Source organism: Crocodylus siamensis, chromosome 1 (assembly GCF_052110815.1).
Source record: "Crocodylus siamensis isolate JL-2025a chromosome 1, ASM5211081v1, whole genome shotgun sequence".
NCBI classification, from domain to species: Eukaryota; Metazoa; Chordata; order Crocodylia; family Crocodylidae; genus Crocodylus; species Crocodylus siamensis.
This window is the reverse complement of record NC_143395.1, coordinates 164,362,914-164,389,106: the sequence shown is the minus strand read 5'-3', so window position 1 is coordinate 164,389,106 and position 26,193 is coordinate 164,362,914. Positions and strand designations below refer to the sequence as shown.

Sequence of the window (26,193 nt, the reverse complement as noted above, 5' to 3'; positions counted from 1 at the left end):
ATCTGGGCCTGCTGATCTGAACACATCCAGCCCCTCCAAGTGCCCCTTCACTAGGCTGGTGCTAACTGTTGGTGGTTTTATCCTGTATCTTTATAAGAAAAAGACAGTTTTGAAAAATTACTGTTATCTATGCAGCTGTCAAGGAAGGTGTGATAATGAAGACAATTTCCATCTTAATAAAAAGCCAACAGGATTACAGATAAATGTATTTTAATTAAGATTAAATATATTATTCCAAGGTATTTTGAAAATCGCACTTGTACTGTACTAATCAGCAGCCAGAGGCAATAAAAAAAGTTTGGAAACTGAAAAGTTCTAACATCCAACACGCGACAGTAATTGCTGCCATTTAAAGCGACAAACACCGCTCCCAAGAACAATTATTTTTAGACAAAAAGTCAGCTTAACATTTTTTTTTTGTATGGACAAAATAATCTAAATTGAGGACTGGAAGAAATATATTAGTGCCTGCCTTTTTAAAGTCTTGTTTACATTTTAAATACAGTTTTTCTTAAAAGCAAGGTACTTTCTAACTCCATGGTTTATATACTGTATGTACATGAGCAGAACATTTTACAGGTCTTTTGGATAGAGCAGCACTAACTAGCCATAAGCTGGTATGGTGTTGCTGAACCAAATGCAAGACAGAGTACTTTAGGAGAAGTTTCTCCATAGTTGGTATGAGAAAGTAAAAGGAATGGGTATGTACAAAAACTCCCCCACCAAATGCCAACATTCCCATGGCTATGGAACTGTACAAGCTGCAGCTAATTGATGGAAATCCTACTGCTAGAAGTGATTCAAAAGAGATCCAAAATTAATCAAAAATATATTCAGTAACAGAGTGCATTACACCTACAGAATGCACTTACACAAGTCAGTGTTGCACTAGCTCTACTCTACCTCACCCTTTGGAAACAGGGCTCCATACAAAACATGGATTGTTACTGCAAATACACACCAGATAGCTATCTGCATTTTTCTAAGCAAAATCTATGAAGAACCTTCAATGATACCTAAAACATTATGCAGATTAAAGCTACCATATTTACTATCTGCAGGTGCATTCCCCTGCAAAACATAATTACATATGAGAATTGAAGCAGAGTTTGCACACAAGTACTACCAGATTAAAATGAAAGCAGGTTGTTCCTGGCAGTGATTTCCGTAATTAGTGCAACATTAATCCATACAGTTTGCTAATGCAATTTAGGTTAAAAAAAACAAACAAAACAAGCCAAACCCCTTCCCCCCACAAAGCAGGACTTACAAGTTGTGCAGAAAACTGTTTTCAGTGTGAAGCCTACGTAACAGAACCACAACAGAAAATGAGGCAGGAACTAGGTGCCAAACCAGAATCCAATCCAGAAGTGAGACCCAGATTTAACCATGAGTAGAGAAAAGAAAATTTCTATTTGTCCCTAGAGAGTTACACATCTCATTGCTGACCACTGTCCAGATTAAGGTCTTCAAGATTGGAAGACAGACAAGAGGCTTCCCAGAAAAACGTGACTTCACCATCGTATTGACTTGGCCTATGGAGCCCCACTGGAGACAACTGCTGTTCATTTTTGCTTTATTCACTACGTTTTTTTAAGAGATTGACCATAAGTTACCTCTTGCGTGAAGACAGAAGCAAGACAACTGTTTTCTAAACTGCATCCACTAAAGTTTCAAGTTTAATGGTGTAAAATTCTGACATTCAAATACAGTTTTGAGACTTGCTACAATGCAACTTGCTTTTTTTTTTTGATCCTGCCTATTAAATGATGGGACCCTCAAAAGAATTAAGTTATCCAAAGCATACAGACTAGGTGCCACCATACCAGCCACCACCCAAATGCACGTGTACGTAACAGTTGAGAGGTTTTACCACTGCAGTGTGTGTGGCCTATCTGAGCACAGGAGCCAATGTTTTCAATGCTTAACCCCTCAATGCCAGAAAGGGCTGGGCCATCCTATGTTAAGCCCTAATGCAATATGCATTAGTGTCATGCAACAGAAAGATCCCAGCTTCTAATGTTTAAAGTTCACACAAACCGTATAGATACAGTTGGGGTAAAAAACAGACTCAAAAGATCTGACTGAAGAAAATTCCAAATAAAATGACATCTTCTGCACAGCCCCAGCCTCTGACACTGCAACATCTTTATCTAGTGTAATAGACTCTGTAGTAAACTGTTTTTGACCTCCATAATGAATAAGAGTTGTCAAATTTAAGGAGATAGACTCCTCTCCCTGGGTACTGGTGGCTGCCAGCATAGACTTCTTCATGACAGTCTCTTCTGTACACAGGCACAATTTCATCTAGTTGAGGCTTGTTGGCGTTCTTTTTGGCTTTTTCTTCATTGCTAGCATTTTCTGTAAGGAAAAAAGTTTAATAGCCATCATTGAGGACAATATTGAGCAAAATAAGAATAAAATCTAATTTTGATGAGTCAATTTTCTCAAGTTTATCAGGAACCACACATATGCAAATTTACTCCTTTAACCAAAAAAGAAGAATTTGGTGGGAAAAGGGGGGTTTGAAACTGTTTGACTACACATTCAGGGTAAGGATTTGAGGACAGATGATAATTTTGTTATACTCTGCTACAGTTAGCCAGTCAGCACAGGACAGCTACAATGTCCCTCACTAAGCAACCTCTTAAGTATTCTGATCAAGTGCTGTAACTAAGTGCCATGTGGGCAGTCACTAATAGTGCTGTAATATTGCTATTTAATATATAGTTAGCATTGTCAGAGTTTTAGAACATCCTCTGCCTTTATAGTTAAAGACAGCACTTTAACTGAATTACTGATACAGTCAATCAAATTGCAACGGATTTCTAAAAGGAAGCAACAGAAAATTGTTTTTTCTATCCTCAGGCATTTTATCCATTTTAAGGAAAAATAGCAAATGGTAACTGATGTTATAAGAAGGGTAAATGCACCACAGTTCAATCCAAACATTCTTCAAATCATACACTCCAATTATAGTTGTAGTGTTTTGATGTTAGACACTCCTGCATTTATGGCCTCATCTTCAAATGTGTTGAGAATCTACAGCTTCCATTAATCTCAGCTGACTGCTGAATGGATAGTAAAAGCAGATCAGCTAGTCAAACTATGGTCATAAGCTGTATAACAGCTGGTGTTAAAGTGGGGTGGCTTAACCTAAAGACTCAACTACACGACGAAAAAGTCCTTTTGCCTCATTCTGTAGTAAACACTGCAGGCCACAATTTCCCTCCCCAGGCAAAAGATTTGCACCTCAAAGTGAATCCTTGTGTGTAATTTTAGACAGCATACTGCATACACGGAGTTTGCTTAGCAATTTAGTGGACCAGAAGATGTCTGCCTGGGTCAAAAGCTTATGACGACATGCCAGATTCCCCTTTGGCTGAGAAAATGGAGTCAAGGCCAAGCCTTTGGCTAGAATGCTTGATACAATGTGGTGGTCAGGAAAAGAAGGAAATGCTGAGGGGTTCTGGAGGCCCTTGGCAGACATTACATGTTTGCTCAAAATGTATTAATTACACAATAAACTACTATATGCCACATGCGCAAGAATTTTATGATGAAATAAAATGACAAAAAGGGCCCAGAGATGTTCAACATTAAATGTGTAACATCTTTGTGGCTGGTTTACAACTGCACTTAACTTTGATCATGTGGCATGCAACATGCAAGTGTCCCTTGTGCCCAGATTACATGGGCACATCTGTATAGATCCAAACTGCTGAAACCAGTTCTCCCCTTGCCAGGCTGCACAGTGTACTTTTACATGTCTGGGTGCCCACAAAATGAAAGGGCACTATGGGAAGCAGAGCATCAGGAACCAGTCCGTGTGTAGGGCTCTCCACATACCAGCAGTCACACATACTGGGACCTAAGGAATTTTATCCCAGATACCAAAAGTTGTATATTATGCCATGCACATTTGGCATGTGAGAATGTGCATTTTTTGCAGATGCAAGATAAAACCTCTCAAGTTGCAATCAAACGTTTAAATTAACATCTGCCAGCAGCCAGAACACAGAGGAATTTCTTGCCTGGAAAGTTTATCAAAAGTGCCAGATTTAGGCCTGTTCAGCAAGTACTAACTATACACAAACCCCTTCATCCCTACATCATTGATTTCAATCAATCCTATGGAAGAACATAAGGAAAGTGGAGGTCCTGTTCCTGAAGTCTTTTGCATCTGGACACAGCACCAGCAGATAAGACAACCACTACGTCAAAAGCGGAACAATGGAACAGACAACCTTGGAAGCCAATTTCATGCATTGTCTGAAACCCACTTTGGGTAGGTAGAGGACCTAAAACAGCTTTGAGTCCAATTCAAAATAAACTAAATTGTTTCTAGAGGGTTACCAGCTGGACAGCTGCTATGCACAGTATAGCAAACTTGTGTGCGCTACCACCTGGGAGATCAGGCATGAGAGACTATAATACATTCTTAGTTGGCTAAACTCTTGCATCAACAAGAGGGTCCATAAAATAAAGCAAGTACCTTCATCTTCATCCTCATCGTCACTGGATTCACTGACATGCACGCTGACTGCAGTGTTAGGGGAGTCTGTCCATTCAAAATATACCCCAAAACCAATGTCATAATTGTCTGTAGCAAATTCCCAGAAGAGATACGACCCCTCTTCATGAGTGGGGACTCTAACGGTAACCACTTCTCCTCGCCCGACAGTGATCACAGAGTCTGCATCCTGTCGGATCTTCTCCTTGAAGTCTTTTATTTGGGGCCGTGTCCACATGGATGGAGCTGCGATCACTGGAACAGATTCTAAAAAAAGAGGAAGGCAGTTAAACAATTTACCCAAGAAGATACAGATATTTTAATATAATTTAATATGCCACTCTAATAAAACAGTGCCCTATTATAGTTCAGACAGAACAAGACTGACTATTTTCAAATTAGATCATGCAACAAAGCAAAGCTCTCGTAACAGGTTTGACAAACTCCCACGAAACTCACTTTACAAAAACCACTATTCAGACCCATTCACTTAGCTGAGCGATTTTCCTTATTTTGCATACCTAGGCTGCCTGACAAGGTTTGTTTGTTTTTTTTTAAATGCATAAAACACATTTACTCAAGACCAAGAAGGAACAAGAGTTCTTTTCAAGACATCAGGGTTCAGTACACTCTAATATCCCATAATCACAGGAAAGGACTTATGCAGGGACTGATTCTGTGACACCTACTCAAGATAACTTAAACCCCTTAAAACAAATCCTTGAAACGTAACTCCTAAATGTGTGACAGGGTATACTGACAAGTAGTCACTAGAACCGTTTCCCATAAGGGACTGCATACATTCCTTTTGTTTTTTGTTAACAGTTTTCAAGAACTTGAGCAGGGTAAAACAGGAGTCAGCTTCTGAACACAGCTCATACACAAGCGAGACCAGAAAGAGAACTGGCCTCATCCTACCTGCTCTCTTATGCACTGCTACAAGGCCATAAACTTTAGTCCAAGAGGAAAGGCTGAGGCTCTAGATCCTATCCAACCCTCCTCACAGTTTAGGTACATTAGCTGCTGAACACAGGTCTTGTTCCCTTAAGAGCTGATAGTTTAGCCTCTACAACCAGGTCCTCTTGCCTTTGGAGAGGAAGAGACTGAGCCCAGGAATTAACGCGAACTCTTGCATGGCAAGCAAAGTGCAGTAACCAGAAAACCAGAGCCAAGACAGACATGATTCTCATGAAAGCCTTGTGCTCTTGGCAGCTTTAAAAAAGAATCTAGTTGCACTTGTACCTTTTGGTCCATTCTCCAGTGCTTCTTCCAAACCATCTGCATCCAGCTCTTTTTCAGGGCTGTCCGTATGTGCATTGGCTTGTCCGTTAACAGATGGGACTTCCCCAGGGGTAGCTGCATTCACCTTTGACATGGTACTGACAGAAGCCCCTGCTGTTGCTGCTGTGGCTACTGCTGCCTCCTGCTGTTTCTGCAAGGCTGCCTACAATTAGAAATATTCAATCAAGTAAAAGCAAGGAAGAAAAAAATAAAATCTTTGAGAGTTCTGTCCCTTTCCCATGACAGCAGCTCTTAAGAGAGAAACTTCTAAGAATTTAGGCCAACATTTTTCTCCAACCTGGGAGCTTACATCCAATTGCAGCAATGTTTCATGCTTCAGCTAACTGCTATAGTAATTTTGCTCATGAAAAAGCCTTAGTTGATACTTGCTTTGAAAAGATTTATACCCACCACTGACACATTAGTGGACTTATTAGCTTTCTGGAATGTGTCCAGCCGGAAATTTAGTCATGACTTTAGAAGTCAGAAGTACTTGAGGACAGCATTAAATCCCCTGCCAGTTTGTGGGTTTACAATAATCTTCTTTAAAGAGAAATTTTCTTTCAAGTTTGTCTGAAGCTTAGAAGCCAGAGAAGAACTGCAGTAGGGGGCAGCTTTAGAAAATAATCTATGGGTCGAGGTTCAAGGCTTGGCAGCAGATTCACTGCAAGCAGAATAAGGCCTGCATACTTCTAACATCACAAGCCTTACTGGGATGGGACTGGCACAGATTTGTGCTGGCTCTCTGCAAAGATTTGGTCGCTCCAACAAAAGGAAAGACACCACCATGCCATCAGAGACTCTTTGAGCCTATTACAGTTACTGTTAGCCAGTGGGGAATCAACCCAATAGGTCAGTCCTGAAAAGTTTTGGGAAGTTAATGAATCAGACTGAATGGGGAGATCATAAGCATAACAAACATCAAGAGAACAGCTATATTAGCCTCTTCTCATAAAGACTGGTATTGTTAGAAATGCTTAGGATTTTATTAACTCCTAGGTGACTCACTGAACAAGAATTACTTATTGCAATACACGTTTTACTCTTCCAGAAATTCTGCATTACAGAATAAAAGTTACACATCTCAAACTCAAAACTACTATACCAGTGCTATGCAGATGCATCATCCATATATAACAACATGACCCTATGATCCTAACATGACAGCACAGAGGGCATTAAAAAGAAGAATTAGTCAACCACTGCTCAGTTCAGAGACCAACTGATAAGCCTCCAAAGCTGGAGGTCACAAAACAAACACACAAACACAGCACCACATCTGGAATTCCAGTTACTGTACAGGTAAGTAGCTTCTCTCCTGTAAGCAACTGTTCATGCATGTACTGAATCAGAACATTTCTAAGTGGAAGATGGCAAGATTTTGCATTTTAAGAGAATCCAGAGTTCAGCCTTTTGAAAAGCAGCACACTAGCTAGAAACTGCCGACTATCTGTCAGTTCCAGCAGTATGCCATCTCCTGGAAACAGAGGTGCACAGTGAAACTGTCCTGCACACCTTCACTGCTGGATGGTGTGGGTCAGGCCAGACTGGGAAGGGCTACAACATAATGTAGCTCTTCTTCCTACTTGAAAGTTAAAACACATAATGCTGAAGCCCTGCATTCATGGCAGTTTACTTGGCTGCTACCACCATGATGGTGGCTCCTGTGTCACAGCAGCCTCAGATGAAGGGTCTCACAGCACCCTGATTGAGAACCACTGCTCAATGAACTACCCAGTCTAACAGTCCATAATGAGATAATCTTTCTACAGGGCCCTATTTTTTGGCGGGGGTGGGGGGCGTTAGCAGTCAGAATAACATGGAACTGAACAGAAAGTCCTGGTGGAATTATTTCTATCATCATGAACTCCTACTTAAACCCTGGAAACTCCTACTTAAACCCTGGAAATCCACACATGCTTGAAATAACCTCAAGCACTCTTTCCAAGATGAGGGGCAGAGAAGAGGTGTAGATCTTTAGAAGTGGGTTAAGATGTCTTTATTACATAATGCTTCAAAAATGAAACTTTAGGGACTGTAATGAATGACCAACAAAGGTAGCTTTTAGCAATTTGAGGCTGCAGTGCCTCTTTAAGAGGTTCCAATGAGAGAGGACAAAAGAAAAAAAAAGTATTGACACTGATGCATGTTATGGACTAAACTTGCCATTAATATGCTTCTTTTTAGGGATCCCCGAGTATAAAACTCTCAAACACGAACTCTTCAAGCTAACCAACTTCATGCATCTTTGAGTTGAGTAAGTCCAGGCAACTGCTCCACTATCCACCCCAAGAAGGTAGGCCCCTTCCCTTTCAAGCTAGCAGCCACCTCAGTGGGCCACATACCATCTGTCTTGCTCTCTTCCTTGTGGCCCCAGATCTCACTTTCACAACAACTGCCCAGGAAGCCAACTCCAAAAAGGAGAAGGAGAAGGAACTGGATAATGCCTGACCTGTAGTGTGATGGTTAGAGCAAGGTTCTGGGAAGTGAGAGACCTAGGGTTAAATCCCTTCTGGGTAAGGCAAGGAAAAAGAGGAGAAGAGGGAGGAGGGGACAGAATCCAGGTCCTCCAGCTTCCCAGGCAAGTGTCATCCTAGCTGCTCAGCTACTCAGGACAAAAGACAAGAAAGTCTCTCTCCCTCTGTCCAAGTCTCAGCCCTCCTAGTCATGGGTTTTGGTTAAATACCTTTCTCAGCCTTTGACACTATTATGAGCCCACGAGGGGTTCATGTATATGGCCTGGCTGCGTACATGTCTACTGTATAGCTTGCTGCGCATACCCAGTCTGCATGAGTGTAGCTGTCCACGTGCACTGTGGCCAGGAATAGAATTCCTTCCTGTGTGAGTGGCAAGTATGACGTTTAGGCTAACAAAAATACCACGTGAACTGTTACAACTTATGACTTAAAAAACAAGGAATTGAAAAGAATGCCACCCTTCATTACTGAAGCACATTAATTTTTGTGGAGTGCTTCACTGTGACCACCAAGAATTCAAACCAGAAGTAGAACAATTAGTGGAGTCCTCTTAGAGAAATAAAGTTTAAACTGTTTAGATTAGTCTTAAAATTGACAGCTGCCTTAAAAAAGGTAATGGAAGAAATTAGGGGGAAAACAAAAAACAAAAAGAAAACCAAGAACAAAGCTTGCTTGGGGGACTGTCACTACCTTGGTTTTAAGCGCTGCATTAACCTTTGAGAGAGATTAAAAAAAAAACAAAAAAACCACCTCCTTTTATTTTCTGTCAAGGGATATCACCAGGTACTTTTGCAGTTCTGGACACAGCCCAGGACAGGGAACACCAAAAACCACAGACCCTGTGCTTCTCAGCTAATCTACTGTACCTGCTGCTGTGCAAGCTGGACTTGATACAGTTGCTGCATGTACTGTTGATAATGTTGTTCTTGGAGCTGACGAATTAGGATCTGCTGCTGTTCGTAGTTGCCCGGATACTGCTGGGCTGCATACTGCTGGAACTGAACAGCGGTTTGGGAATTCAGTGCTGCCATTATCTGTTGCCTAGATTGTCAAGAGTAGAATGTGATCACTACAATTGGCAGAGGAAATCAGAGAGATCACTACATCTAACTGCCCTCTGGTATAGTGAATTGAATTCTTGTGCAAACTAACACAGGGTCTGTATAATGGAACAAAGTCTAGAGATGTTGCAAGTGAGTTCTCTCGTATTTCAAATGCACCAGCTGAAAGCATAAACAAGGAAGTCAACTTATTTTCTACTTGGTCCTTGAAAACCTGAAGTATCAAATCAAAGGCTCGGTAAGACACATACCGTATCACCATCCACAGTCTGAGGGTAGAAACAGATGTCACATTTGTGCTGCCATTGAAAATGTCATGGTGGCACAAATAGTGAGCAAACAGACATTGCTACCTTTTCTCATGGCACATCAGCAGCATGCCAAAAGGTAGCAATAAGTTCTGCCACTTGATTACAGCAGATGTCTATTAGCTGTGGCGGGAATGTGGAGCACATGCTCTAGCCACCAAGGACAGGTGCTCTGAGGGCCCCCCTGGAGCACTTACTTGGCTTTCCCACACTTGGAGAACTACCCCAGGGAAATTCTGGGTGCCACCAGGAAACACTTCTGCAGGTCCCAGTGTGGAGGCATGGGACCTGGGGAATCCCTGGCGCCCTACAACTCCATGTCAGGACCCACTTACCCAAACCTGCCCCTGGAATCTCTGGGGACGCACCTGGGTAAGCAGGAAAAGCAAAGTTTACCCTTTTATTCAGGCCCATCTTCGGGGCTGGGTAAGCAGGAAAGGCCTCACTTTCCCCAGACCCACCCCTGGAGATCACAAAGGAGGCAGGGATAACCAGGCAGGTGCTCTCAGGGCTTAAAGAGTCCAGCCCTGCCTAGGAATTCCCAGTGTTCACATGACCAGACCCCTCAAACCCTAAAAGAGCACATCACCCCTTGTCCTGCATCATCAGCAGGTGGGACAAAGCGATATGCAGTTTGCCCAATGAAGCATCTTGGCACAGCTGATTTGCTTTATTTGGCAACATTTGTTTCAAAACAGAGAAGCTAGAAAGGAAGCACTAGAAACCATGTATAATTCAATTCCTTGGTCTGAAGCAAAAAAGCCACGTGGGGTGTTGTTCAGGTATGCCTAAAAAAAAGGTTTGCCTTCTGTGTTGGAGGGGCTTGGAGTGCTGAAGCAGGCCTTTTCACAACAGCCAAGGATGAGTTTTATACTTAGGGAGAACGTCTTATAAAATTAGATCTACCTTAGTTTTCCTAGACAATGCATAAAACTATGTTTCCATTCAAGGGAAGACTTTAGAATGCTGTCAAACAGGCAGTTTGCTTGATATGCTAACAGATGCAATAGGTTAATGCTTCAGAGTTAAATACATGGATGAGTTCCAAATACACTTTCTACTTCCTTTCTGCCAGAAAGGGCAAAAAACAGTAATTGTCTAGGAACAAAGACTGGATCAGATACTGGACAAAACATGTCTTGCATTCCAGTACCAGCTTGTGTTAACTAGAACTCTTATACACTGCAGAGGTAACAAATGGATCTATGTTTCTGGAAGTGCTTATCATTGTGTGTGCAATGATTTACACATCCAACCTGTGTTTTGTAGGGTTTTTTGTTTAAGTGGTAGTGATAAGCATCACTACCTTTGACTAATTTTTAGTAGGGAGCACATAAAGTTCAGGCTCTTAAGTAGCTTGATTTCTAGAGGTACTTTAGCCTAAGTTGTGGGAGGTCAGTAGCAAGTGGGAACTGAAAAACACTATACCTTGGAAAAAAATCCAAACATCAGAAATATAAATTTTGGAAACCAAGTTTGAAAGTTCTCTTCCCTAGATGGACAGAACTAAAGCACAGTAATGTATACTGAACCTCTAGGGGGGGAAAAAAGTGCTAATCTCAGTTCAGGTAGGTCTTTCAGAATCACAGTTTAAATAACCTTTTCATGGATACACTCGAAATTTGCTCAAAAGGTTGCATTAGCAACTTGTTAGGAACAGGAGCTGCAAAATGCTCATTAAAAAACATCCCTACAGATTCCAGACTGAAGGCTGCACCTTAAGACAAACTTCACATCAAATCAACTCCAAATACACTGAATACTGGGATATGTAGCCTTTGCAGACAGCATCCCTGTAAAGCTGGGCATCTGGAAATGGCATTGTAAAATTCTTTAGGTCATACTTTACTTGCAGTTTGGATGCCTGTGCCCAACACTTTTGGTTTCCCATAATGCTAAAGCTGTTCTGGAGTAGACTGAAACGGCAACTTTTTCCAAGTGCAGGTAGCTGGTTTTCTTCATCTTACCATCTATATATCAACTACTCACTTCTGCTGTTCCATCCGGAGCCTCTCTTCCTCTATCCGCCTCCGCTCCTCTTCTTCCTGTCTCAATCTTTCTTCCTCCTCTTTCCTGCGTCTCTCTTCTTCCTTTTGTAAGCGCTCTCGCTCTTCCTCTTCACGGCGCCTTCGTTCTTCCTCTTCTCTCCTGTTTCATCCATTCAGTAAGACATTTCAGCATCTTTACAATCTTAGAGCAAGTTACTTGTACCATTATATATTCAGATTCATGTCAAAAGTTATAGCTGCACAGATATATTGCCTTGCAGTGAGCACATAAGAGCTCCCTTTAGTTTACACCTTCCATTCCAACATTTTTCAGCTGCATTAAAAATGTGGAGTAGAAAAATCAACAAGATTTTAGGTTTTGCTGAACTATGATTTACCAAGTGTGAACTTAGAATTCTATATGAGAACAACTTTCTAACAGTTTCTGGCAACAGATAATGGGGGGGGGACGGGGACATGGGGAGACAACCCTAAAATGTCTTGGAGCTCAAATTTCAATTAGTCCCTGCACGTTCTTAATTGCCTAGAAGGTATTACACAGCACCTGCTCTTATATTAGCTGCACTAGATGGTACTGGGTATACATTCACTGCTTGCTGAAAACTTGTAAAATAAGAATTACTTTCTAGTTCAGCCTGAAGGATTGTGGAAAAGGTACTTGTGAGAAATACTCATGAACTGCTCATAGAGATCAGAGGTTTCAGCAGAATTCAGCGAGAACTGCAACTTCCAAGGTATTGTAAGGATGCCAGCAGTTCTCTTACCCTCCATCCCTCAAATACTTATTATGTATAAAAGCTTAAGTGCAAACGGTGCAATGTAATTTTTTAGGAGAAAAACATGACAGAGCTCAGAGGTTGCAGCTAAGTTAGCTGTGGCATTATCTGCAGGCAGAGCTATGCACCCAGTCTCTGCTCTCTACCCGAAGCTTCACCTTTTTCTTTCTTGCTCTTCTTTCTCAATCTTATGGGAGGTGACATATGTTGAAAACAGATGACAACATCTATTTAAGAGCTTCACAAACTCTGCCATGGCTTCTTGTTTTGACATATTTCCAAGGGCGACCCATTCTTTCCTGAGAGAAAAAATTATAAGAACAACAAAAAGAGTCTTATTACCCTAGTGCATTAATGACACAATAGCTCTAAAACAAGTAGTTTCAACTCTTGCAGAAAGCAGCATTTGACTTTGTAGAGCTCCCAAGCACTTCTCTCACAATCCAACTTGTGAATTAAGGGGCAAAAACGTAATGACTTTGTTAAAGCATTCCCAATAAATCTTTACGCATGCTATTAAAACCACACACAACTTTGCATCATACTTTGAACATTTTAAAATGCAGGTAAACTGGCAAGTAGTTATCTGGTGTACTCTCCTTCCCTTTTTCTGTTTTATGATCAACACATTCAACTGGCACATACTACAGCTTTATAGAGATGCATTGATCCATATCATATTGGCACCGATAAAAGAAAAATTGACATTACTGACAATTGGCTTTTTTTTTTTTTTTGGCTGATGTGGCTGGTAAAGTTGCCGATAAATGCCGTGTGCAGCCGCAGCACGGATGGGGCCAGAAATGCAGCCCAGCAGCTAGGAGAGAGTGTCTGGCAGGTAAGTTTGTGGGGTGAAAGGGGCAGATTGATGCCCCCATGATGAGGGAGGGAGTGGGGCAGAAGCAGATGTGTGGGGTGGAGTGGATCATGGGACAGAGGAGAAGTGGGGAGGCCCATAGCCAGGGCTGTGTGGGGCTTTCCTCGGCAGGGGCTGGGCTCAGAGTGGGCTCCAGCAGTGCTGGGAGGATGCTGCATCCACCTCAGATTTCACCAGCGCTCCGCTCCTAGTGCTGCTGCTCCCAGCCACCTAGCGCAGCCCCAGCTCTTCCTGGCATGTGGGTGGAGGCTAGGCGTTAAGCCAGCGCTGCACTGGGCAGCTGGTAGTACTGGGAGTGGAGCAGTGGTGAAATCTGGGGTGGATGCAGTACCTTCCCAGCAGTACTGGCACCCACTCCAAGCCCAGCCCTTGCTCAGAAAAATCCCAGATGCAGCCCACCCTGCCCTGTGCCGATCCAGGGGGTACATACCACCCCCCATGCCCTCCCGGGGTGCAAGTCCCATGAGCTGTGGCTCCAGCCCCCTCTGCCCTGCCTGGGCAGTGCCTGCCCCCTCCCTCACCATGGGGGGCATTGATCTGGTTCCCCATGCCCCTTCTACCACACTGGACTTACCAGCTTGAGGCAGCCCTCTACACTGCTGGCTCCGTTCCTCACTGCCCGAGTGCTGCGCTGCATTTAATGTGCATTTATGTGCAGCACCAGCATTTAATCAGCCAAGTTTTCAGCCTTATCAGTCTGATATCTGATACGGCTAGTTTTCTTTATATTGGTATTGATGGTATGCACCTCTGTTCCAAACACCACTATTTTATTCTTCTAGTTGTATAGTCACAGATGACATACTTACGCAGAGAACTTCCTTTCCCCCCACTTTTTGACAGACAAATGTATTTGTTTGGCTACAACCAAATCAAAAGCACTAGGAGGAATGCAGTTGAAGTAAAGATCAATGTAAGTGACAGACTTTTTACCTTCTATCATTTCCCAGCACATCAAAGAACCCAACTTCGGGGCAAGCATCAGGATTGTAAGGTCCCAATAGAACTTGTTTGTGCAGGGCCACAAGTCTGAGTTTTTCTTCATATGTTGGATGAAAGGCTTTGCCATCTTTTTCTGCAGAAGAGAGAAAAGAATCTAGTATTCTGATTTATTCATTATGAGATCAGATACACACACACACATGAAAAATCTCAAAGAACCTCTCCCTTGATTTTTTGCAGAAAAAATTAAGACTCTAATGTGCCCTTAGTGCCTTGGTAAATGAAAGCAATATATTTAAATAAGAACTGACACATGCATCTAGAAGAGAGATCCTCAGCTTTAGTTATTAGAAATTAGCGCCCTAAGATTTTGCATCCTTGATTATATCTTTAGTTGGAAAGCTCACCAGAGACACAGCTATTAAGTAGGCTCACACTGCATCATACGGACACAGAGTTTTCAAATATTTAAAAAGCTTCTAATGGAAATTCTCTCAATATGCCTGCCAAGTCCATTGTAATGCAAGTGCAAAAACCTTTTGTGCGAAGGTTGACTTTGCCTTACGGATTTTAACTCTACTCTCTGTAAAGTTATAAAAAGACTGTACAAAATAAACTAAACCAAGATGGAAGGAGAAAGTCCAGCTTAAGGCAGTCTGATTACTCCAGCTGCCTTAGCAAAATACAGTAGTATCCCACCAAATAAGAGAGTAGCATTGACAATTATTATAAACAAGGCTTAAACTGAGAGGGCTTTGGCCCTAGTGGAGGTGGACAGCATTGAAAACATTAATATATACGGTATATCAATGATTTTCAAAGATAAATGATTCTGCACTAGTTCTATAACCCAGCATCTTGTACAGCATGGACTGATCTGCATATAGAGAAGTGGCTTTAATTCAGTTACACCAAACATTAAAGATGAAGATTTAAAAGTCAGTCAACTAGGACTACCCTGGTGCATTTAACAAGCTGTCAAAATAAGACAGCAGAGCAGTAGCTTACTGAAGAGACATGTTTCCTGTTTCACAGAACAGAATGAATGATCTCTCTCTTTTTTTCCAAGAAAAATAAGCATAAAAGAACAGTTATTGAAGGTAACCACAATAGGGAATTCACAGAAATAGTCTACTGAACTCCAAACCTAACCTGTCCCCGTACTGTGTGTGGTCATGAATTAGCAGTCAAAGCAGCTACAGGTTTTCAAGTGTCAGTTTACCAAATAAAGATGTCAGTCTTTCACATTGGTGGGCTGGACATCTAGAGGACAACTTAACCAAGTGGCTCCATAATAGTAAGACTTTGGGTCTGACACCTAATAGCGAAGACCTTTATTCTTTTAGCAATTTACCCAATTAGGGTCCCAAAAACATAAGAATGCCAAGCACCAGGAGAGAAACTAGACACACGGAGTAAGTAGGAGGCATGTTTTTAATGGAACAGTTCTCAGAAGTGTAGACTTAATTGGTTCTGATTGAATTGTGACTCACTACTACATGCAGGCAATTAGGTTTGAAGCTTGAGACAGAGTGCAAGAAAATAAAGCAGCATTTACATCCTCCCCTGGTCCATTCTCCAGAGCCACAATGTTTCTTCCAGAATCTTGAATATATCTATGACCCATTTTCCCCATCTCTGCACCATCACAGTTACTGTGACAATGTACTTATAAACTTTCCATCATACTTTTAAATCAAAATGAAGGTAAGGTACAAGGAGGAATTAGTACTTCCACGTACGTTCTCTGATCAGAATGTTCAACCAGCAAGATCTATACATTCTGTCTGAATACATATTGCAAATGATTAATGATCAAATGGTTAAATGATTTTGATTAGTCAAAGCCCCAAATTGTACAACCTTTCTGAGACTTGAAGCTTTGCTTCAGAGCGGTTGTTGTGTCTAATGTGAGGCACCACTGTATGTTTCTTGCTTCTGTAGTGCCATCAGCCTGGTAAATTCTTCGTCTATATCTCAGCCCTTGTTCTGCTTCTTTCAAAAGGAGCCTCATTTTAAAAAGCCATTTTCTAATGCACCTCTTCCATATTTCCCTTTGTTTGAAATTTGTCTCCTTAGGGCAACAAGTGACAGCTCAATTTCACTTGGAGACACTTCTGCCAAGTTTAAACCAGGTTTTCACTTACCCTTCTAATGCAGTGTGATTCAGAAGGCAGGCTTGTTGGGTTAGGAGCCAAGTTTATCAAAAGTACAGCATCAAGTACATCGGGGAAATGCATAGCGGGTGCATGCAAGCCACCCCCTCACCCCCCCCAGTGTGGCAGCGCATTCCCTACAAAAAGTTGCATCACCACTTGCCACCCTGCCACTGGTGGTCTGCAATTCCTGCTGGCCACCGCTGATGCTGCTGGCAGTGGGTGGTCACCGACCCTTGGCTGACGCTCAATACCCCCCAGCAAATCAATAGTGGCAGCTGCAAGAGCTCCCCTGCTTACTACCACTGTGCCCTCCGCAGATGCCAGAGGCACGAGTCATTCATGAAGCACATGAATGTGGCTAACTTGCATTAGAATTGGGACTGAACCCAAGCTGGAGGGATGTTTAGTAATCACAACAAGGGAGGCAACTATTTAGGAGCTTATGAAGGCTCTCTGTATAGAAGTTAGCTCATTATTCATATGATCATTTTGAAGTTGTTTTTCTGCGAGCTTAAAAGAAAAAACTATGGGTCAGATACCATGATGGGCAATTATATATGAATCTATATAAAAAACAGGATAGAAGATGGCAATGATTGATTTTACAGGCTATCTTGTGGCTAGGTTTTCCAGACCTGTGACACCATCAAAGTATGCCCAACTCTGCTGCTTACAAACAGTCTGCTAAATTTAGCTGCTTTGCTTGCAGTTTTACTGAAAGCAGTTTACACAGACATTTTAGCTGAAATCAGTGACTAATTTCTGAAACCCAGCTCTTTGGCTGCAAGTTGCTTACAAATGTAGCAACTGTTCAAATCCTGAATTAGACAAAGTAAATGGAATTACTGGAATCTGATTTTCAGTGCGACTGGTTTTTGGGTCACGTTACTACAACAATATCAGTCTGAATGTGAACAAAGCCAGTCTAAATTACTTTTTGGTCATTCATTCTTGAAAGTAGACTTCACTTGCCAATCTAGGCTAAATGTCAAGTTGCTAAATATGGCGGGCAACTTTAACAATAGAAAATATGTATTTGCGGTTCTCTGACAGAGCAATTCCACTGCTGAATGCCATAGTGTTGACAGTGTAGGTCAGGGGTTCCCAACATTTGTGTGCTCAAGGGGACACTCGAATTTAAAAGAAAAAGCCAATCTGAATATTAAAGTTTAGAATTGAGAACCCTGGATATGTGCATAGTTTCATATGGGGAGGGAGTAGCAAGCGCCACTCAGTCACTGCATCAGTCAGACTGACTCAGTCTTGTTCTGGCGACAGTTGTGTACAGCCCAAGTTCAATAAGCAGTGACAGCATTTTTTGTTGGAATAATGATTTTTTACTGAGTGTGAAAGTGTGCAGGGGCACCTGAATAAATTTCAGGGGGCACCATGGCACACACAGGCAGCGTGCTGGGAATCGCTGGTGTAGGTTACATACAAATGTTATGAGCAGAGCTAGGCAACAACTGAGGCCAGCTCAGAACAGGATTGATAACCTGTTTCTATGAACAACTGAGAATAATGCATCTGCCTTTTCCCAGATTAGACAACAGAGCGCTCTGAAAGCCTAGCTCCAAAAGCTAAAATGAGGTTGAAATCTACTTTCATGGAGAAAGATACCTCAAGGGAAGGAAGTAAAAAGCTTTAAAGAAAAAAAAAAAAAAAAAAAGGAGACACAGAACTTTCCACTGAGAGTAGAGATAAGGGGTCAGGAAAAGATGTTCAGTGGCTTGCTTATTCATAATGAAAATCAGAGTACACAGCAAATGTCATTTTTCTGAGCCAAGAGAATTTGGCCTTCTGAGTGGTATACTGGTACCTATTTTAATTAATTAGAGGGCACCAACCTATGCTACCACCCACAAAGCTTAGAAGTCTTCAATTAAGCTACATCATGTGGAAGAGAATGGCTGAAAACATCTGCTTCAGAGCTGGACAGTCATGAGACCTAGGTTATCCTCAAGGTTTACCTAGCAAAGGAAGAAGTTCTGATTCTTTAAATCTGTGATCACCCAGATTTTCACTACAATCAGAGTTAGCACTGATAACATCTACTGTGGCAAGGTTATAATTTAGCTTCAATTTAATACATTCCACATTTGGAAAAGGAGCCAGATGACCTGTGAAGAATACATTCCATTTGCCCCAAGAACATGCACTGATGGTAGCAGGGCATCTAATGGTAGATGGGAGGCATCCTGCCACAGAATGGAGGAATGGAAGAATGGAGGGTTAAAAAAAGGACTGAACTTGTTAACAAGGTCCCATTTCTTACCCATGAGGACATTTAATATGCTATGTTCACATTCAGATTCTGTCAGCAGGGATTCTACAGCAAAATGCAAATACCTGGCCCTCTGTACAGAAACAGGTCTAGCATACTTGGCTATTACCAATCCAGAAAGTTTTGTTCCAGATGTGGCTTCTCTTTAAAATGCTGCCACTTTAACAGGATGCTGCAAACAAAGTAAAGATGTACAATGAGCAACTCAATGGATCATCCTTATGAAGGCAACGTTTTTAACCCATGCTAACATGTGCTAAGTCAGTGGGAGCCAACAATTTTGGCAGATATGCTACAAATCAGCCCCACGCTCCAAGTGCCACTCCAATCCTCATCTGCTGCTCTGCTCCCTGCCCTGTACTCCCTGCCTGATCTGCTTGCTTTCTTTGTCCTTCCCTGTGCTCTGCACACCATTTGCTGCTTTGCTTTCTGATTCCTGCTCTCTGTCCCTGTATTGCCTGCCCCAATCTTCTGCATGCCAAAGGGGCTGCCTCTGCCACTTGTGGCACCAGTACCACAGGCTGGCCAATCCTGCTCTAAGCGAGCTATACCAGCTAACAATAAACATAATTGTTATAGTTTAATGTTTGGTGGCAAAAGTAGCATAACCAAGATGGGCCTATTTCAGAGTGAAACAGCAATGAAAAGCAGCTCACAAACAATAGGGTGTAATATAAAGCAACTCTCAATGAGATTTTCTATTATTGTGAAGCAGTACTTAAAAAAAATGAAAAAAAAATCACATGGGCAAATGATTATATGGAGTCAAAGGGAAAAACGCAGTAAGTTAAGCTTGGAGAAAAGGAGCTGTAGTATTCTGCTCAGAGAAGGCTAGATATTGGAATGACCACTGTTTTCTTAAACTAAACTAAAAGACTTACAAAAGCCCATTACAAAAAACATGGTACAATATAAAGTGTCTAAGAAGGAGGATTAGTGCATTACTGCATCTATTCTAGGCAATTTGTTAGACGAGCCTGGAATTTTTTCTCTTTAAAAGTATTACGGCGATGAATCCTTTTTGATACAAATTCATATCCTTAAGTACTTATAGTGAGGAATGAATAAAGTTTTCTAAGTCACTCAAAGGAATCCTTACATTCATGCGTAATTAACAAACACTAGCACAGTCTCAATCATAGATGTAGGTCTCTACAGCAGGTAAAAGGCTTTTCAAATTCCAGATAACAAGAATTCACAGATGTGAGTCATTGGTGGCACAACTGAGCCATTTTTAGGAACCAATCGTTACGTGCCAAGCAGCAGAAAAGGCTGTATCACACATCTTATACCAAAGCATTTGTGGGCATCTCTAAAGAACAAAGATTTTACTTCTTTATCATGGTACAAAAACAAATGACTCTCAGATGAAATTAAACAATACTTAGGATTCCAGAACTGCTTCCCAATAATCAGATGATTACTGTCAATGCACTATCACACAGGTGGTGCCAACAGAAGACAGCCTGGAGATGAATAGTAAGCAATATGAACACATGCCAACCATAAATCCCAGTGATTAAATGATACTGAAGCATTTTGTTCAAAACTAAGGCTTTACAGCACTAGTCCTCAACCCTTTTAACCTCAAGGCACCCCTCCATAACTTTTCCGAATTTTGAGGCACTCCAGCTGAGAGTGACTCAGCCCCAACCTGCATCAGAAGAGGCAGAGAGGTGCCTTGAGGCTAAAAAGATTAAGAACCACTGATCTAGCTGGTGCCAGGTAAAGGCAGCAATGGTAGGACCTGACTCTGCTGTGCTCTTTCCAGTGCTGCTCCCTCCCTGCCTGTCTGTACCTGAGGGGGCAACAGGAGCCCCTGCTGCTGAAATTGCTCCTGCAGATGCCAGCAACCATCCCTGCAACCCACCCTGTGTTGGCTGGTCCCAGGAGTACAGGAGGAGCAGATGGATGAGACAGGCTGTAAAGTGTGGCTCCAACCCCTTGACTGCTTGCAACAGAGAACATTGCTGGGCACATGGCAGCCTGTGTCAGCTGTGTCCAGGGGGTAGGCAGCTGTTCCCAAAGGAGCAGTCACAGTTTCTGACAAGTAGCCAAGGCAGGCACAAAGCACCAAACTGGCGGAAAAGAGCTTTTACTTTCTTGGACAGGGGCTGGGATCTCCCAACTAGAGTACCAGGCACAAGAAGGACCTAAAGCTGCAAGGCCGTGCAGTGTGAGCTACATCTAGATGTGCATGTGCAGAGGCAGTAGGTGATCAAGTTTCTATTCATTAGGGTGAATGTCTTTCCATCTTGACTGGCAACCTCTTTAGTGTACCAGCCTAGGATTTCTCCATCAACACCACATGCCCTAATGCCACCGGGAGTAACAATTCCCAAAACAAGAATGCCTTAACAGTGTGTTTCAAGTTCAAGCATCATAAGCTCAAACATCTCCAGAGAAGATTTTTTTTTAAAACAACACTGTAAACAATGCTGGGCTGACAGCTACAATCTTCTATTCACGTAGCTTTTAGAGAATGAGGTAAAAGCAACCACACACATATATAGGCCAATGTTGGGATGCACCTTGCTAAGGATGAAAGGATTTGGTTTGTTTTGCACAGTCTCCTTAATTCAGTGACTAATAACTACAGTTGGACCCCTGAGTTACGCAGGGCATACATTCCTGGAAAACACCGTGCAAGTTGAAACCGTGTAACTTGAGGCATTAAAGTCAATGAAAAACGGGGATAGGGACCTGGGACCAAGATTTGATAACATCATTTCATAATAAAAGGATCTTTAAAACACAAAATAATGGAATTAAGAGCCTTATTAAAACCTTTACTCCTAGCTACATGCTAATACAGAGACGAAGCTTTAGCCGCAATTGCCGCGCCATTGACAACTGCTCTTTTTGTACTGGTCATTTCACTGATCCAAAGATACAGGAGTTTTTCAACCTTATTTAAATGAGGAATTCTAGGCACCATCACCACTCTCAGACTCACAGGGGTTATCGTTTTCACACAGTCTCTAATTTTTGCTCACCTTTTTTTTAAATGGTGTGCACAGTCATTTCACTTAAACTGTATTGGCAAGTAATTGACACAGCACTATTGCCTTCTCTTAATTTATCAAGGATTTCTACTTTTTGGGCCAGGTTGATAGACTTACATGCTCTTTTGGGCACAACATCAAAGGCTTTCTTTGATGCCATTTTCACAAATATTCAGGGGTTATGGTAACCAAAAATGATGGACAATCTTGGAGGAGACAACAAGTGATGCTAAAGCTATGTAAGCAGACTCCAAACTAACAACCACTCTACTGCAAACAGTGTAAATATGAAGCAAAGTATTGCATAAGTTGAAACATGGTCATGTTATATAAAGCGCATATACATGAATCGGTGCAACTTGAAACCACGTAACTGGGTGTCTGACTGTATGTGGCAACTGTGCCCACAGTGGGCACCTGTATCAGTGGTCTTAGAAGAAATGCTGAGATCAGTTCATTTCAAAGACATCCCACCACTACCCAGCATGTTTTATATCGGCCTCAGCAACTAAGGTAATGATTTGCAATGGCTACAGATGCTTTAGGTGAATATAGCCCTTAGACTGCTACTGATATTTTACAAATGAAAACAAAAAGAGGGAACCACAGTGATTCAAAGGGAATATTTAGATAAAAAGATCAAAACAGGATGGAATTTCATGACTTTGCTCCCCCCTCTGATCCCTATTGTTGAATCAGATGCGATTCTCACTATGAAATATCAAGATTTCCCACAAAGTTTGTTTATCCTTTTTAACAAAACTTTCTGGCTCAAGTAAGATTAACAAAACTCCACCAGAGAGAAATATTCTTGTTAGCCAGCACTAAGCATAAACAAGTTTGAAGTTTAAGTAAGAATAACATTTTGTAAAAAGTCTTTAAAAAAAAAAAGTCTTGTATAAGGCAAATATATGTATACACACACACAGATGCATGTAGATATATAAAGATATATGCATCTATATATCTAGATATATACACACATATATAGATGCTAATATATAGTTCAAAGTCCAACCATAATATATATTTCAGAAGTCCAAACATTACAGCATAAGCAGCTAGAAACTGACCAACTGCAAAAGTGAAACTTGTCCAACTGATTTGAATGGTTCAAACTGACACATGAAAAGCCCACAGAAGATGATAATAGTAATGCAGGGAGCTTGATTACAACATGTGCTGGTTACATTACAGGGAAGTAAAAGCTAGAGCCAGTATGACCATAGTCAAAACTGAAAGACAAAGAAAACCTGCTGTATGGATGAAAAGCACCTTATCACAGCTGAGTGCTTTAGGGAAGTGCTCATTAAGCCACACATAAACCTATGGGCCAGGTTAAGTATTATATAGGTGGAAAAAAGGCAGGGAGAGTGTAGGGCTTATTCAAACTGACAGCCTCTGACAATCTGGAGCAGAACACAGGAGTTTTGACTCTCAAACTGCCCACACTTACATTAGGAGATAAAAACCCCACTATAATCCTCATGGTAGTGTTGGAGTGATGCTGCAGGCCTGAGGCTCAAAGAAATATGCAAGCAGTGAAAGTCTACCAAACACAGTCAGTTCAACAGGAACCAGACAAGCTTTTGAATGCAACATAGTCTACTTCAGGGTTGCTCAGAAAGATTACGTGGGCAGTATCTACTGGATCAACTGCCTGGTTGGAGCATCTGCCTGCCTCCTTTTTGAAAGAATTAAAAGGCATACCTTTATGCCTGGTAATCACTAATTAGAGCAAAATACTTTGTCCATCCACATTATCGGCCCAGGGGCAGAGAAGTCAGACAAGGAGTCAAAACATAGGCACCAGCCCCACATCAGCAACAGGTGGCAGTGAACAACTTCACTCCTCCAACCCGAGGGGGATTTTCCAACAACAAGGACAACAGCCGCCCAGGCTGAAAACGCAGAAGCTGTTTTCTTTGATGATGAGGGAAGCGGCCACCAGAACTGGACCTCCCAAGAGCCAGACACCTGCCAGTCTCCCACATGCGTCTCTGACCATGTCTAAGAAACAAATGTGTGAAGCTATTTTAAGTCAGAGGGTAGGGATGCAGCCACCAAAGTGTCAAGGATTTCTCAGTGTGAGCTCTTATTTGACCACCCGTCAGGGAGGCTCAACTTCCGGCCGGGGATCCACGAGAGCCACTCGCACGTACAGATCCCTGATAGAGTCTCTGGTGGCCAAGAGCTCCCTCTCCTCAGGGGGCCTTCCGCCCCGGCCAGCACAGGGCCCCGCCGCATGCCCAGGGCGCTGGGGGAGGGGGCGACCGCCGCTCACCTTTGAAGAAGCGCAGCGCCAGCCCGTACAGCTCGTCCAGGCCGAAGCCCCAGCGCCGCTCCGGACTCAGCGCCGCCGCGTCCCCCCCGGGCTCCTCCGCCGCCCCGGGCGCCTCGCGGCCGCGCCCCTCCTCCGAGTCGGGGCTCAGCGTCAGCCCGTCGATGGACACCTCGAGCCGCTCCGAGCTCAGTGCCGCCGCCGCCGCCATCCTCCGCCCTCCAGCCCAGCCGCGGCGGCCACGTCCCGACTTCCTGCTCCCCTCTGACCCGGAACTTCCGGCGAAGGCTCCGCCCCGCCCAGCGCGCGGGAGTCCCTCTGCTGGCCCCGCTCTCTTCTTGACGAACCCGCGGTCACCCACCCCTCCCTGCTTGGCCCCGCGCCAGCTTCCCGGCCCCGCCCCAAGAACCTTCCCTCGCCCCGCCCCCTCCCTGCTTGGCCCCGCCCCCGCGGGCCCTGCGCTGCTGTCGGCCCCCGGCCAGGGATGCTGCGGGGGAGGGAAGGGGTTGGGCTGCCTCAGGGCCTTCCCGATAGCCCCAGGCGTGGCCTTTCGCTGCTGCTCTAGCCCCGCGCCAAGGAGGACGCCCTGGTCGTGGGCAGTGGCCCAACCCTGGGCAAGCCGGCACTCTGCCAAGCTGCTCGGCGCGCCCAGGGCGGTGCAGCTGTGCTACAGCCCTGCCAGCTCATGAGTTTTGGCGTTCTTAAAGTCTACGCAGTGGGAATGTGAAGACCTTAGCTCTTTCTTCTATGCATATAATATATATAAAAAGAAGAGCTAAGTTTTTCACATTCCTGCAGTGTAGACTTTAAGAACAATGCCAAAAATCATGAGTTGGCAGGGCTGGTGTTAGCTGAGAGCTGGGTGGTGCCAGGGCCTGTGAGCCTAGCCAGGCTCTTGCCTGCACAGCACCCCACGGGCCTGCCCTGAATGCCTCTGGCTCTTAGCTGTGGCAGCTCTGAAGAGTCCCTTCAGTCCTGGGCTAAGGCGCAGCAGAAATGAAGCACTGGGTCTGTTTCTGAAATGGTAACCCAGCTCTTGGCTGCCCCTTGGATCGCAGACTGTTGTGGAGGGCAGCAGCATGGGAAGGAGCACTGCAGATCACCCACCCTGCGTGACACGTCTGGTTTATGCGTGATGTAGGAGGCAGGGTCGATTTGCCCCTTAAAAAAATCAAAGTAGCTATATGTGCCATGTGCAAACTTTGGTGAGCTCAAGCTCGCTTCATCCGATGCTGTGAAAGGACATGCAGAAAAGTGATGGCAGGGTTTTTAATGTTTTCCCCCGTAGCTATCTGGAAAAGGTGAAAGCCCCTTTCACCTTTCCTGCTCTGGCATGGTGTGACTGTTTTGCAGGTTTCAGGAAATACACTTCAGCACTCACACCTTGAGCCCTGAACTTCCTGACAGGGGCAAGAAGGGAAGGAAGAGAACCAGCGAAAGCAAGAGTGCAGTTATTTCTATCTATAATTAACTCACTCCCTTGTGATCCTACAGGAAACACCAGCCACCAGAATACTGCTATTGTCTCCTGGTCACAAGGAAGGAATCAGATGTGATCCAGCACTACAGAAATAAACAAAGTTGCTTCCAGTTTGTGCAGTCCAAGCAGTACATATCACATTACTTCAGAAAAATAATGCATCATTGTCAGGTGCTTGTGGTCACTTGTCTGTTTGATTCATTGAGGACCAGTTGAAGCATCCAAGTCTTGGAAACTTGAGTTCCCCTCTGACGTTTAGCTGGTCCAATTACAAGGAACAGAATCCTCTACAGCTTTGTGTACTCTGCTGAAGTATGGGCCCATGAGTTAGGCTTACTGGGGGTTTTGCTTTGCTCTGCCATTTAATTGCTGGGTAACCTTAGGCAAGTCACATAGCCTATTATTAAGTAGAATAGAATGGGGATAATCATTACCCCCTAGCATTCTCACAGGAATATGGGGAGGTGTAATTCATTTCTATTTGTAAAGTAGAGTATTTGTCTGAAGGAACAAAAGTAGTACAAAGTGTTATTTTAAAAACAATATTTTCTGCTGGACACGTGAATTAGCACTGTTAGGCCCCTAGGGTCCAAACTGAAAGAGAAGTCCTGCTGGGGACATTGTCTGTAACAAACATACACAGATGAGGCAGAATTTGATGCTTCAGCTGAGCTGTTTTATTTTGTTTGTAAAGCTGATCAAAAACAACCTGTAGCTTCTTCACTGGATTCTTTCTGATC

At 43.1% G+C, this 26,193-nt stretch overlaps 1 protein-coding gene across 1 annotated transcript; it reads right to left on the bottom strand.

The window, feature by feature from the left end:
• Positions 1-1,647: 1,647 nt before the first annotated feature.
• ACBD3 (acyl-CoA binding domain containing 3) lies at positions 1,648-24,244 on the bottom strand. The gene is made up of 8 exons (XM_090047691.1): positions 23,977-24,244; positions 14,236-14,377; positions 12,584-12,724; positions 11,630-11,788; positions 9,138-9,312; positions 5,756-5,957; positions 4,496-4,780; positions 1,648-2,361 (listed from the first exon to the last, which is right to left on the bottom strand). Exons 1-8 carry the CDS (start codon positions 24,182-24,184, stop codon positions 2,150-2,152), a joined length of 1,524 nt encoding a protein of 507 aa, XP_089903817.1. The 5' UTR covers positions 24,185-24,244; the 3' UTR covers positions 1,648-2,149.
• Positions 24,245-26,193: the final 1,949 nt, after the last annotated feature.